The sequence below is a fragment of the Triturus cristatus genome, chromosome 12 (assembly GCF_964204655.1).
Source record: "Triturus cristatus chromosome 12, aTriCri1.1, whole genome shotgun sequence".
In the NCBI taxonomy this organism is placed as follows: Eukaryota; Metazoa; Chordata; class Amphibia; order Caudata; family Salamandridae; genus Triturus; species Triturus cristatus.
The window spans coordinates 489,736,318-489,751,955 of NC_140595.1; the positions used below are offsets into that span (position 1 = coordinate 489,736,318).

The 15,638-nt window shown below is 45.1% G+C and overlaps 1 protein-coding gene across 3 annotated transcripts in view; it reads left to right on the forward strand.

Annotated features, from left to right (window-relative positions):
* LSM14A (LSM14A mRNA processing body assembly factor) overlaps positions 1–15,638 on the forward strand; it is a 258,431-nt gene that overhangs the window by 80,888 nt on the left and 161,905 nt on the right. For all 3 annotated transcript variants that reach the window (XR_014972249.1, XM_085638768.1, XM_085638769.1), the window contains exon 4: positions 3,827–3,946. Coding sequence is in view for 2 of the 3 variants with exons in the window: in XM_085638768.1 (XP_085494894.1) it covers positions 3,827–3,946 (120 nt within the window). In the remaining variant the exon portion in view is untranslated. The remainder of the gene's footprint in view (positions 1–3,826; positions 3,947–15,638) is intronic.

Genomic DNA, 15,638 nt, shown 5'->3' on the forward strand with positions numbered 1-15,638 from the left:
GATTGCAAACATCTTGCCTTCGCTCTCATGACTGCATAGACTTCAAGGTGCTCTGGTGCTTATAATCCTGTAAAGTAACTAGTATAGTAATTGCAAACTGCTTTCCTTTTAACATTTAATATTTCACGTGAAAGTAATGAAATATACCAGCATTTGTAAAGCGCACAGCTACCTCCGGAGAGGTGTCCCGGCGCTGGGGGCAATCGGTAAGATTAAACGAGCTATTGCCCAGAGTCACAAGGTACTGGACTAAACTACCGCCGGCGCGGGGGATGGAACCGTGAGCAGCCCCAGTGTTCCAGAGTCAGCCACCCTGACTGCTGCATCACACCTCTTTTAAGAAAGATAAGTTGTTTGTTTTAGAGTAAGAGTTGCATCGTGCAAATGGGCCAAATTTTCATGATTTGTTAAGTACAACTTTTGAAATTCGTTTGAAGCCAGCTTTGAAAATGGAAAGTAGACAATAAATGCCACTGTAGGAGTGACCTTGCCCAGTCCTGTAGTACCTCCAGGAATGTTTTCCAGTTATTTTGTGTGAAGTGAGAACAGCCTGATTCATTTGGCCGTTTATATACTATCCAGAAAGTGGATATACGTAAGTCATTGCCTTGCATAATAGCCAGGGCCTTAGCTCGGCCAGTAAAAGGGGGGGGGGGGGGGGGGGGGGTGGTAAGCTTCAGATTTCCCCATCAATCATGCTGGCATATCTTGTCAAAATCCATTATGGGAAGCAGGACTCGAGGGGGTCTCAAGAGGCAGTGGAAAGAAAGAGGAGTGCGGATTGTTAGGGGTACTTAAGACACAATAGTTTTCAAAAGTACCAAGTTTTAGGGCAGAGGCAAGAGTGAGAGAGTGTGTGTATGTTGTCTGTGTGCATGTACAAATCAAGGGTGAAATCCGACAGACATCGCAACGGACCCGACTGAAAACACCTGTACCCAACTATTTACCACAGAATACATCTTCTGGGGGGGGGGGGGGAGGGGAAGAAGGGGGGCATTGAGATCATGAGAAACCCAGATTTTGGTTTCTCATGATCATTTTAGCTGTTGGCAATGTTCTCGGGTCAATCTGTCTTTTTGATTGTAAAACACAATTAATTGTACTTACTTACTATTATAATACTTTTGCCCTTAAACATCTAATTACATTTTTTGTTGCATCCGCAAAAACACATGATTTTACTTTTATGGTGTGCACTGTAAGATTATTCCTGCTACATTACCATTGTAGGTGGTTCAGTAGTCATCGTAGTCCCATGGGGCGAGTCTGGGCAAAAATATTTTGCCTTCTATGAAGAGGCAGTGGATGTAAATTGCTTCAGTTTGAGCAGTGTACTCCATTCACTTCTAAAAGCATTATGAAGGTTAGAAATTAATTCATTTTAAAGAGGAGGTCCCAAAAGGCTTTATTTTTTGGCACCTTATATGTCCAAATGCTTTTTATCAGACACTCATCATTACCACATGGGCATGTCTGTAAGGAGCAATGCACAATTACACTCCACCCATTTTTGAAGATTGATAAAGCAGTGCTATAGCAACAAGCATTGACAGCGTCAGTAGCTTTCACCTTTGAGACCTAATTGCTTTTCTAATGCTTATTGCGATTTTTAACAACATTGGTAAAAAAAACAATGCCTTTTGCTAACCCTGTTAAGTATTTGCAAAACAAAAAGGCTCATTGAAGCGCTCGCTGTTGGAGGTGACCTCATTTTCTTGTATCTTTTAATGACTGATCTAAGATGGTGGATGACACGTTTGTATAGGGCAAGCAGCAACTTGCTGCCTGGTCCTTCCAAAAATATGTATGTTAAAAAAAAAAATAATAGCAGAGCAGGCACGAGGGAGAGAACAATATGTAGGGCAGGAGAAGCATATAGGAAAGGTCTTGCCTTTTATTAAGTTAAAGCCATTTGCTTTGCTATTCAATACCATTAGCAAACCAAATGGCTTTAACTTAATCAAAGGCGAGACCTATTGCATTTTCAATGCTTGTTTAACTATTTGATCTTTTTTTGTTCCTGTACTTGACGATCATCCGCATCTAACCAGGCTTAACCCGACTCGCACAACTATCTAACCCCTTTTATTTTCGGATTTTAAATCGTTGTTTCCATTTTTTAACTTTAACAAAACAGCTGTTCCGATCTGTATGACCAAAACACTATCACTGTGGGGCAGTAACGGGCAAGTGGGGGCGGGAAGGGGGGGCGACGGGCGGGTACTCCCTTTCCATCGGACTGAAATGACAGAAAATAATGCAAAACATCAACCAAGTCTTTTAAATATCTAACCATTGATTATTTCTATATCCCTGGCTTGTTCGGCGCTGTCTTGCCAGTTATGTTTCTGCTGCACATATCCCATCATGTACATGTATTTATACATGCATTCATACATAGATACTTTCATACACACATACATACACGCACATACATTCGTACATACACACATGCATGCTTACATTATATGTAAAACGAGCATTGGCATAGCCAATAGGTCTCTCCTTTGGGACCTTATAAGTATTTAATTATACAGCACAATATCCTTGGTGCAACATCAACTGTTGCATAGCTAAACACTCATAAGGTCCTTAAGGCAAGACCTATTGGCTATGCCAATGCTTGTTATGGCTAGTAGGGGGGACCATCACAAGGCATATCAGTCCTCTAAAAAGAGATTTCCTTAAAAGAATGAGATGCCGTCCCATGTTTTTTGCAGGGATTGACATTTTTGTTCATAACTTACGCATTCAGACATTTTGTTATTGTTCAAGATCTTTGCCTAGTGTAGAGGTCTTTATAGATATGGTGATCAGCGTCTTCAACAACTCTCCAATTGTATTTTTGTTTTCCATCTGCATCGCTGGTGAGGACGAGGGACGTTTTTGAGGAACAGATTGTTTGGCTCAAAAGCTCACATGGCAAAATAAATAACTGATACGTTCATATAGTCCATATAGTCTGAATTGTTTATGAATGCTTTGGTATATAGTTATTCTAGAAACTGCTTGTCTGATGAAGTTTGTACTCTGAAGTACACAATCTGAGAAGTAGGCCACGATCTAGGGAATAAGGCACTCTTTTGAAAGCTATCCAATTCAACTTTTTTAACCAAAGTAGTCCTACATAAGACAACTGAAGAGCTTGACTTGGTTCTGCCCCCTAAACTATTACCACAACACTGTTTCCTAGTATTATGCTGTCAGCACTGAAAAGGATGTTTCAGCCATTGAGCTGCCTTTTGAGCAATCGGACATTAATGTGCCCATGTTCTGCGCCTCCAGTGTCCCAACCTTTTGGTTAGAAGATCTTTCACAATCGTGCAGTCAGATGAGCGTAGCTTCATGAAATAGATCTCTCATTAAATAATGTTGGACCTCTTTAACCGTTGTCAAATGCGTCAAAAGTTAATAATACACAGCTACTATTCTAAATCCGGATGGGTCGGGTAGGTTTAGCCTCCTCTTTTTTTTTTTTTTAAACCTCCTTCTTGAACGCAGCTTTTCTATTTAATAAAGTGCATAATGGTTGCCAAGCTACATTATATTGTATACATAATTGTACCTGCTGGCAAAGAAACATTTGCGTAGTAGGACAGAGTTAGCATTAATCATTGGGTACAACAATTCTAAAAGTGTTCAAATTGATGCTTAATTCAGCTTTTGCGAGAGTCGGATGTTATGAAGCCCACCTATTACTGGACATGGTCTCATCAGGGAGTTACTTTTTGATTTTCAAATTTTCTTTTCTTTAGTGCCTTAAACGACTATTGTGTGTTAAATTGATATTCTGCTAGAAAGTTAATATTTTGTTTCTAAACAGGCAGCTCGTTAACGTCCTTTGGATCTGAAACCACAACCAGTGCAAGTCTGTCCCAAAGTAGTGCTGTTGGCTCTTCTTTCACGTCTGATGCAAGATCATTAAAAACACAGTTATCTCAAGGTGAGTGTTGCTTTTCTAAATTGACCTCTGATGTTGTCTGTGGAATAACGTGTAAACCGTGATCCCATAGTTAATTCTTAAAGATGATTTCCTAACAAGTTTGGTTTAGGTGGTGTAAGATTTGCAACATATTCCCCCAAATCTACTATCTTCTGTTTCTAAAAGCTGATGTTTTGCTTGGTTATTACATTTTCAGTTTTCTGCATTAGTAGCATTTTAAGACGGCAATTGGCTGTTAGTGGAAAATATTCCTGGACGCTCTATCTATTATGATTGTTGATGCAGTGTGTTATACACATGATGATTTCTGCTCTGTGGGTTGGTGAATTTGAAGAAATGAGGTGTATTATACGGTGCGGTTGTGAGACCTCACCATGTGATACACTACCAACCAGAATTAGGACCAGTTAGGTTTTGTTTGTCAAACCTTAGCTCAACCATGTGTAGCTGTGGCTTGGAGCAGTCAGGCTTCAACAAAAGTGTAAGGAATTTAAAAAGCACTAAAACAATTGAAGAAATAAACTTGTCTCAAGAAACCAGACACCAATTTACAAAAATTGCTTTTTCTTTTGATGAATTTATGTACACCAGAACGAAAAAGACGACCCTGCTGGTTCTGGACATATAGATTTTCAAAGACTTTAAACCTAACCACAAACCAGCATTGGCAAATTTAACACTTTAAAACTTTTGCAAAAGAAAGTTGCTTAAAGAATGAATGTGGTTACTTGGAAGTACTTTGGACGACCAACTCCAAAGTCAATGGGGTCAACAAGTGCTGAAGAAACCATTACCTTGACAGAAAAGTCTCCATCCCAGTTCTAGTGGTCCCTTGCCATTGGTTTCTATTGAGTGGCATGGTACAAAGATTACAGGATGATAAAGATGCTCCAGGGTGTTGGGGGGGGGGGGGGGGGGCGTGAAAACACACCCATGAGTTCATCAATTGCCATCACAAGATGTTTAGTAAGGACTCATTGGGTGTTCTATTTATATTTACAGAAGATATGGGGTTGAGCCTGCCCAGACTCTAAATATAAGAGGGTGAAAGATAGGCATACTACAGCACAAGCAAATGATTACTCTGTTAAAAAAAACTGGGGAGGTTGTCTGGAGAGAAGAGAGACTGGTGTAGTTGAAAAGACTGAAGAGGCCCAGAGGGAGCAGTATGTGTCCGACAATGATTCAGTACTGACAGATATCCAGTATATTCAATCTGTGCCTAAAAAGAGCTTGATACTGAAAGTCTACACTTACAGTACCTCCAAGCGTCTTACTGAGTCGAATGGGTCCTCTGACTTGATGGGGGAGATGGGGCGGGGCGGGGGGGGGGGGGGGCGTAAAGTTCACTTGATGGCAAGAGAAAAACAATTGCTTGTCTAGAGAAGCAAAAGGAAAAATCTGCATTCTGATTTGAAAGAAAGGTTCAGCGTGGACTAGCCTTTATCTCCAAGTCGGCCTTTATGAGAAGGTATAATCTGAGGAATATAAAGAAAAGAAGCTCCATCTCCCCCTTTAAAAGTATGACCAGAGTCTGTAGACTGCAAAAAAACCCTCAAGGCTGGAGTGGCAGTATTCGTTTTGAAAAATGAGTTTTTCAGTTCCTTTAAAATACAACTCGAAACGGGGATTATGAGACTTTGGGAGGTGCTAGAACAGGAGAGAGGCAAGTGTACATCCAATCCTAGGAAGCTGGCTCAATATATATTTTATCAAAAAGAGATCTAGTGTTCAGAGAGACCAGTAAGTCCTCTAGAGGTATAGCAGAGGATAAAGTGGATAATACCTTACTTTCAATGTAGTGGTACCTTGTATTATGCTGATATGGGCAGGCGGGAAACTTAATAAGCAGAGAAGGAGGGTCCAGCTGAGTTTCACACACCCCTATGGTGTATTTTATCAAAGAGGGGCTGAGCTTGGAAGGGACAACAGGCAAACTAAGGGTGCCCCCCACTCTGTACTATCAACAAAAATCCCTTGTTGCACATTACAGCTAAATATATCAACATTTTGGCGGGATGAGCCAAGTTTTATCTTTACAATGGGACAGGGTTTAATATCTATTCATAGACCCTCCATGTGTATCTTTTGAAAAAGTTAAGAGGTCCGACCTCCCAAAGTGGTGCTGACAAGTGTTCAGACAAAAAATGGTGATGTTTTTAGGAAGTGCCTCCCGTAAGCAACAAATTGGGAGCAGTTGGCAGGTACTCACCAATTTGCTCATGGTTTCATCATCAGCACTTTACGAAACCAACTCCCAAAATATAAGTGAGAAGAAAGCTGTGTGTAAACTAAAGACATTTTTGTGCACATCCAAAAATAGTACAGAACAAAACACAAAAGCTATATCTTTAATTTGTTGTGCCCGTACACATTTTTTTTTTTAATTCTCATTTTAAGACCATTTTGAACTGAACGAACGAAATGTTACATTGCCTTTTTATTTGGTGGCAATTTAATCTGGGCACGGGGGCCCAATTCCATGTTTGGGATGCGCAGGACCTGTAGGTTTAAAAAGAGATAAATGGAGACAACAAGTGACGTAGAGAATACATAGGATATATCCATTTTCTGTGGTATTCTTCGGGCCCGAATAGGTAGGCCGCCATAGTTTGTATCTCTTGTATGATTTATTTTACCAGATGGTTGCCAGGTGGACTCCTACCAGCACACCACATGTAAAATCAGGAGGACGGATTTATCTAGTTCGCCTGAAAATGGATATCCGCACATTTTCAACCCATGCGTCGTACCCATTTTTCCCCGCAATCCGTCGCTTAAATAGATCCGAAATGCCCCAAACAGACCTCATTTTTTTATTAGTGACTTTTAAAAAGTGGTTGAAAAATAGAGCGTAATGAGGCCTCCACCCCGCTACTCGTAAGACTCCAGATCACAGTCATGCAGCACAGGGAGTTTCATTATTCATTATCCCATTCTTTGATCAGTCATGCTGTTCTCATCAGCCTATTACTCTATGCGCTCACAATGTTCATATTTGAAGTATCACTCCCCTCCGGGCTCAGCGTCTGGGCATTCTCTCAGTTTCCCCAAGTGATGTGCTTGGCTGATAGTCCTGTCGTGTACACACTGGAAATGGCTCATGCCAGCAAATCCTTAAATTCTTCTCAAAAGCAACTCATATGCTACTCGTGCTTAAGGACATGCTTAAGCACACAGATGATATTTTTAAGGACCCAGTGCGTGCAAGTATACTAACGCCACAGGTCTATAAATACAAACCTGCACCTACAGACCCCGTCTACATTAAAGGCCAAGTTCCCTTAGAATCAGTTGTTTTCAACGCTCGCAAAAGAGCAAACTCTCAAACGGGAGATGCCCCTCCTGACAAGGAGTCCAAGCTTATAGATGCATCTGGCAAAAGAGTAGCAGCGCAGGCAGCCAATCACTGGTGTATTGCCAACACCCAGGTTCTTTAAGCAAGATACGACGGGGCTTACTATGACTAATTGGAACAATTGCTTCAAATCTTGCCAGAAGAACCTAAACAAAAGGCACACAAGTTAATTCAGGAAGGAAAACAAATTTCCAAAGCTTCCGTTAGGTGTGCTTTAGCCTGGCTATGAATTTCAGGGTTTAAACCTGAAGTCCATGCTTACGTTTTAACCCTACCCTTCGATAAAGAACACCTTTTTAGGTCTCTCCTGAGCCAGCGCATGCGATGCTCTGCGAGACATTTAGTAAGTGGGTTTTCAAAGTGCTACCCACCTGCTTTTGCTGGCCCAAAGCTTGCGTTCATGTGAACGTGCACAGCTGCCAGCTCTCAGCGCCTGAGGCACCATCTGGAGCATGATTACTTTCACTTTTGGCGTTGCTGCGCACGCACCACTCGCGTGTTTGCCTGCTTTTACTTTTGCAGTCTTTTTTTTTTTTTTCTTTCCCTTTTTTAACTTTTTGCTCTTCAAATGCAAAGCACCTTGAAGAGATCTTGTTTAAGGGGGCCTCGAAACGGGTCTCATTTGGCTCTGTTTTGTGCCCTGGCACAGGCGGTCTGTTTTTATTTTATTTTTTTGTTTTTTATTTTTCCGACTGCAGTGACAGCAGGCACATTATGTGCATGTGGTGTGCGTTATAGGGGGAAGGGAAATCCTTTAAAGAGTCATTTTCTCTCAGGATTTCCCATCTCTTTTTGAAAATCAGGAGCAACTACATTGTCCTGGTGTCACCAGTGCTTTAAATGGACGTTTTTTCAATATTATGCACAAGCCATAGTTCTGCTTATTTATCTTGCGCAACTAGCAACCATTGACAAAGCCAATAGTCCTGACTTGTAGGTGTGATGTGACTTGTATCATGCATCTGGACGCAATGACAGGAACAGCAAGATACAAGGTGGGCGGCACACTGTGTTAAACACAGATTTTTAGCTTGTGTTTATAAGGCACGTCCTTGTTTACATTGACCACGCCCCTTTGAGACCCCCCCCCTCATTTTTTTCATCCCACTTAAAGCCCTGCCCTCTCCTCCTTCTGTTTACTGACTCCCATAAGCCGAGGCAGCTGCCCAGAACTTTCCTTGCAATGCTACAACTGAGCTATCCCCTACACCCCAACAACTCCGTGCCTCACCTTGGTGACCCTGCGGGCCAGCCCTGCCATCTTGCCTCAATACAGATCTCCGGCTCCTCTGACTCTTTTGTGATCTCACACAGAAGTGGAAACCCGGCTCTACAACTTTCGCTCAACGTCGTCACTGAATTCCTCGTGTAATGCCCGGAAATAGAGTTCTCCGGGCAGTTTGCGTACCTCATAAACTAAGGTGAACTTTGGCCGCTTATTAGCACGAAATCACGACACTACGAGAGACAATTTACAGTTTATGCTGGGCAGAAGAACAGTTAACCAAATGAGGGGGGGTCCCGATTCCAACAGATGTTCCGTCGTTTTCAGCTCCCTATCTGTATGTGCTCCCCTCTCGCATGTGCGCATGCTTATCGCACACATGTGATACGCATGGACGCCGGCGGTGCACTTTGACTTGTTACATGTATTTTTGAGCCCTCAGGTGTTCCACCATTTCAGTACCCATGCGTGTAACTATGGGATTTTTTTTCATTCAATTTGAAGCTCCCCGCGGCAGCGTTACTAGTGATGGTGGAGTGTTAGATAGGTGACCAGGCTGCGAAAAGACTGCCACTGCGACACGCTGCATGACCAGGCACGGGTGTTTAACCCATGAGAAGCCCAGCCAGAGGATGATGGAGGCTGGTACAGGTACTGCGCAATATGTAACTTCATTTGGGAGCTCCTCGCCTCAGATTTACCCATGGTCGCAGGGCACAAGTCCTAAAACGAGCATTGGCATAGCCAATAGGTCTCGCCTTTGGGACCTTATAAGTGTTTAGCCATGCAACAGTTGATGTTGTTGCACCAAGGATATTGTGCTGCATAACTATATACTTATAATGTCCCAAAAGCGAGACCTATTGGCTATGTCAATGCTTGTTTTATTTCCTACCTTCTGCGTTGTAGTATCCTTTTCTTATGCATGTGCTGCATAAATTGTTGCTTTTGGAGAGGGTTCATTGTTTTTCTGAATATTTTTTGAAGTTGATTGGCTGCCATGGTCAATTAAAATGAGTTTTAGAATCCTTGACTCTTCCCATGGTGGTAGTTTAGCACTAAAGTATCCTTCCTGTTTGACTCCAGGCCAGATAATCGATTTGATGTAGTCCACCACCTTCTGACTGAACGGTCAGTCTGCACATTTGGGGTTCAATGGCACCAATGTTATGTAATGCAAAGAGACTAAAAGCATCGAACGCCCTCTCCCCGCAAAAAACAATGTCAAATGGACCCCGAGGATTGACTGTGCCAGTTTCTTGAGGGCTTCAATAAGCACCTCTGGCTTCTCTGAATCGGGAACAATTATAGAGTGTGTGTGTGTGTGTGTGTGTGTGTGTGTGTGTGTGTGTATACACCCTAATGTGGAAAGATCTTAAAAGGGGGAAAACAGGCAGCGCCACAGAGAAAGGTAGTGATAGTGAGTGAGAGACGACAGAGAAAGGGCGAGAGAGAGAAGGGGGAGAGGGGTAGAGAGCCAGGCAGAGAGATACAGTGACCGACAGATTTTTCCTGAGAGCATTTAAAAAGGGTGGGGAGGACAGGCAACTCTGCCAAATCAAAAACCACTCATGCTCCCGTTCTCCAGACCAGACACCGGGTTCAGCCTGGCAAAGGATTGAAGCAGTGCCAACGTAACCAGGCACACACCGGCGTGGCGTTAGAGCTGGTGCATGTTACACAAGCCTTTCCGTTTCTACAGCAAACACTCACGGACTGCTTAGCTGGATTCACTTAATACAGCATTTTTTGTTTTAGCAAGGAGAAAAGGGCGTCCCATTCATATAATATGCATCATTTATCCAGTATTAGGGGTGTCTTTCATAGATTCACATGCCTGAATCATTCCCCGTCGTCGAGATGGGAGCCTCCGGTACATAGAAAAGTAATGTCCTATAGACATACATAGAGAAAAATAGGCCTAAGGGCCTCCCCTTAGTAGCCTATCCTTGTCCTTATGTAAAAAGGACCAAACTCTTAGAGCCAGCCAATCAGCTATCACCTCCCTCTAGAACCTTCCTGACAGGAGCCTCAGTCCCTCAGATTTTCTACCGCACGTTGTGCTAGGGAGTCTCCAGCCTGAGTTCTCCTCAGGATCTCTTCAATACCAACTTGTTCACTTTTAAAAGTGAGTTCTTTCTTCAAGAACTTGAACAGGATTACTTCAAGCCACTTATCACTGCAGTAAGTGATTTATTTCTTCAAAATTCTGGCATGTCTGAATCCCAGAAGAAAGCCCTTTTCAGGGCCTGCTCTTCATGTGGGAAGAAAAGGCTACATGTGGATGACAAGCATGACCTCTGCCTATATTGCCTTTATCCTGACCACATACCTAAAGACTGTAAGATATGTAGGTCTTTCCCCTCACAAGACCTTGAGGGACAGAGCGGGTCGCCTGCTCATCTGGCTGGACAGGCTTAAGGAGAGGGAAAATGTGGTATCCTCAGAGGGAAGCTTTTCAAGGACCTCTGAAGTGTCCCTGAAGTCTCCCTGAAGAGGCCAAGAGTGGCGTCCCCTGGCCCCTCAGACACTCCTCCTATGAAGGCACAAAAGAAGTCTTCAGAGGAAAGATCGACAAAATCTTCAGTGTCTGAAAAGGATTCTCAGGCTTTTAAGAAGCCTACCCAGTCGTCCAGCAAACTTGCGACATCCACCTCAGCGCAAAAAAGAGTTGTGGCGCCAGTTTATGTCTCCACAGCGACGACGACTGTGTCAACGGCGACAGCGTCGTCTGTCTTCTCGTCGACGACGACCACTCCTTCATCGTCGTCAGCAGGTAAACCTATTCCATCTATAATACTGCTGAAGCCGTCGTCGACGTCCAAAAGTTCGTCGACGACGAAGATTGCCCCGTCGACGACGACATCGATGAAGAGCCCCCCGTCGATGGGAGTGTTGAAGACGTCGACGAGGAATGAATCTTTGACGGGCGCATCGTCGACGAAAGCATCGTCGACTAAAGCATCGTCGACGAAGAAAATATCATTTGCGGAGGCACCGTCGGCGAAGGTCATGCCATCGACGAGGGTACCGTCGACGGAGGGATCATCGTCGACATTGGTCATTACTGAGCCATGGAAGAAATCCAAGCTGATAGAAACGTCGTCTATGACCCTACCACCGTCGACAACACCAATGACGACGGCAGGGGATCCTGCAAAAGGTTCTGTGTCTGGCAAACTGACCAAGAAGCAGATTACACCAGAAACAACGTCACCAAGTAGGGTGCAAACTCATTTGCTTACGGAGATTCTCCCGAGTGAGGAATCTGAAGAACAACTCCTGGATCAGGCTACTTCCCCTTCAGACCTTCACGTGAAATGTCAGAGCACGGGCGAAGAACAGGAGGAGATGAGCTACCAGGAACACTCTTTCCGAGCTCAGGTTCGCACGGAGGTCACCCCGATGGTATGCCTTCCCGTTTCAATTGTAAATGACCTTAAATACCTTATCCAGGACTACAAACAGCGTTTCCCGGAATCACCGGCAACTGAGACGGGGCCCGACGCCTACTGCAAATACACCAGCGGCAGCCCCAAAACAGACACGGCCAACTACTCAGGTCCGCCATGAAAAAGTGCCACCTCAGGTGATAGAATCATCAGATGAGGAGGCTGAAGAAATGGAAGAGGGGGAAGTCCAAGAAGACCACACGGATCCCGATGAGGAGGAAGAGTATGTGGCATCTTCCCCAGCTTCACCCCAACCGTGCCAAGCAGATTCACCGCCAGTGGACATTGGCGGTTTCCATAGAATAGTGGAAAGAGCAGCAAAGCGATTTCATATGGTGATGGAATCGACTGAGACAGAGTGCTTCTTACATGACTTCAAGGAGCAAACAAAGAAGACAACGAAGTCGATCCCAATAATAGACTTTCTCTGGGACCAGGGAAAGAAACTGATGCTGACGCCGGCCTCTGTACCTGCGGTTGTTCCACGCCTGGATAAAAAATACAAGGCTCCAGCCACAGCGCCAGCTTGCCTTAATGGGCACCTGAAACCGGATTCGGTCGTAACCCAGGCGGCCCAAAAGAATTCTCGCAACCCTTCCTCTCCTCTGTCAGCCCCACCGGACAGGGAAGGCAGGAAGTTGGACACAATCGGTAAAAGGTTTACTACGACATCGGCCATGACCATCAAGGTGGCCAACTCCATAGCCCTGTTAGGGCGTTATAACCGCCAGCTTTGGGAAGATATAGCCCCATATATAGCGGAACTGCCAGACACAGTTCAGGAGGAGGTCAAGGCACGGCTTACGGAGGGTCAAACCTCGGCAGCTGAGATCATTGATTGTGCCATAGATGTAGCCATGACGGGCTTTCGACAACTAGCTGGGGCAGCAGTCCTGCGCCGTCAGGGATGGCTTAAGGCAACATCATTCAGGCAAGAGGTGCAGACGAAGGTGCTGGACATGCCCTTCGACGGCCAACACCTTTTCGGGGACAAGATTGACGAGGCGCTCCAAGCGATCAAGAAAGACACTGATACTGCTAGAGCACTTGGTACTTTGCAGGCAAGGAGTCAGTCCTTTCGAGGCAACAAATCCAGGGGCCAGTCCTCCTACAGGGGATCCTATCAAAATAGGTCCTCGTATTCCTACCAGAATAAATCCCACTACCAACAGAAGCAGCAACAGGGTAGTCAGACTTCTTATGGGAGATCAAACTTCAGGGGCAAAAACCAGAAGAGGGGCACTGGCGGACGCGAGTGACCAATTACTCCAGCCAGTCCAGCAACTATATCCCTCATTAAAGATTGGAGGAAAATTGACCCATTTCCTAGAAAATTGGCATCTCATCACCACAGATCGCTGGGTACTCCAATTAATAAGATTCGGCCATTCCCTGGAATTCACCACCATCCCACCTGCAACCCCTCCCCGCAGGCTTCCGCACAAACATCTACGACTGCTGCTCCAAGAAATATCTGCGATGTTGAAGAAAGGAGCGATCGAGCGAGTTCCATCGTCTCAAAGAGGGAAAGGATTCTATTCCCGCTTCTTTCTTATACGCAAGAAGGAGAAAAAGTGGAGGCCCATACTAGACCTCAGGGCACTCAACTCTTTCCTGAAGAGTCAGTCGTTCAGGATGGTGACGATCCAAGAAATACTAGGCATTCTAGAAAAAGGAGATTTTATGACATCTTTGGATCTCCAGGATGCCTACTACCACATCCCGATACTCAAGGGGCACAGAAAATTCCTGAGATTCGAGGTGGCAGGACAGCACTACCAATTCAAAGTCCTACCGTTTGGCCTCAAATCCGCACCGCGGATTTTCACCAAGTGCCTTTCACCTGTGGCAGCTTTCCTGCGTCAAATGGGTCACCAAGTCTTCCCCTATCTCGACTACTTGGCTGGTAAAGGCACCTTCAGCTGCAGGCGCGACCGAATCCTCCAACGCCTGCACCAATCTTTTTCAACAACTAGGATTGACTCTCAATCACGAGAAATCCTGCATGTCCCCAACAAGAAACATCACCTTCCTTGGGACGACCTTGAACACGCAATGCGCAAGGGCATTTCCTTCAAAGGAAAGGAAAAACAAAATAATATCTCTGGCCACGGCTGTGGCATCAAAGAAGTCCCTAAGAGTTCGAACCTACAAATCACTCCTAGGAATGATGTCTTCTTGTATACTCCTCATCCCTCACTGCAGACTCAGGATGCGTCCATTGCAAGAAGCCCTCACGAACCAATGGACACATAGTACAGGTTAGTTCGAAGACATTGTGAAGATAACACCGCAAATATCCAAGAGCCTGGAATGGTGGAGAAATCACAAGAATTTGTCTATAGGACTGCCATTCCTACTTCCAGCAGCACCTCTGGTGATCACCACCGATGCATCCCTGGAAGGCTGGGGAGCTGTCCTACAGGACCTCCAAGTAAGCGGCAAATGGACAAATCAGGAGAAGCAACTCCATATCAATCTTCTGGAACTGAGGGCTGTGTATCTGGCGCTACAAGCCTTTTTACCACGCATCCAGAACTCCCAGGTGCTCGTCAGAACGGACAACACCACGACTATGCACTATCTCAACAAACGGGGAGGAACGCGTTCGCTCACTCTATCACGCGAATCGCAAAAGGTCTGGAACTGGCTTGTACTCCATGGGATCACGCTCAGGGCGGACTATGTCCCGGGCAAGGACAACACCATTGCGGACGCCCTAAGCAGACAGAAATCCCTCTCCCATGAATGGGAGCTCGACAAGAGTACGCTGGATCACATATTCTCAGAATGGGGAGTCCCAGGAATCGACCTGTTTGCCACCAAGGAGAACGCCAAATGCCCAAACTACGCAAGCTGGCGTCCCCAACCAAGGTCACTCGGAAATGCTTTTTCCATAGGTTGGTTCAGCGTATTTGCGTACGCTTTTCCACCGTTTCCGATGATTTCCAGGGTTCTCAGGAAGATGAAGGCGGAGCCCTGTACCCTGATCCTAATTGCCCCGTTCTGGCCGAGGCAGCACTGGTTATCGGATCTTCATCGCCTCTCCATCAGGACACCGATTCGTCTGAAGCAGCACCCGAACCTGCTGACAATGTCCAACGGGCAGGTGCAATACCCGAACCTGCAATCGCTCAGGTTATCGGCCTGGCTCCTGAGCACAGAGAGTTCTGTCATTTAAACATCCCGCAGGAATGCAGGGACGTGCTGGCAAAAGCAAGAGCGGACAGTACCAACAAAACGTAATCTCTAAAATGGAAACGATTCTGCACATGGTGTTTAGAGAGAGGCCTGAGACCACTCCATATCACACCCGAACAGATATTGCCATATCTACTACACTTGGCACAGTCAGGATTGGCGCACGCATCCATAAAGGTGCATCTGGCGGCCATGTCACGATTCACCAGGACTTACAAAGGACCGTCTCTCTGGTCCAATAGCAGTTCCTAAAGGGACTATATAGATCCTTCCCTAGACCTAGAGGGGTCCCACCGACATGGCACCTCAATTTAGTCCTTAACCAACTCATGAAGCGCCCTTTTGAGCCCATTCATCGAGCATCTATCAAGTACATCTCATGGAAAACGGCTCTGCTGCTCGCTCTAACATCTGCCAGGAGAGTCAGCGAGCTACAGGCTCTATCCATTCAGGAAT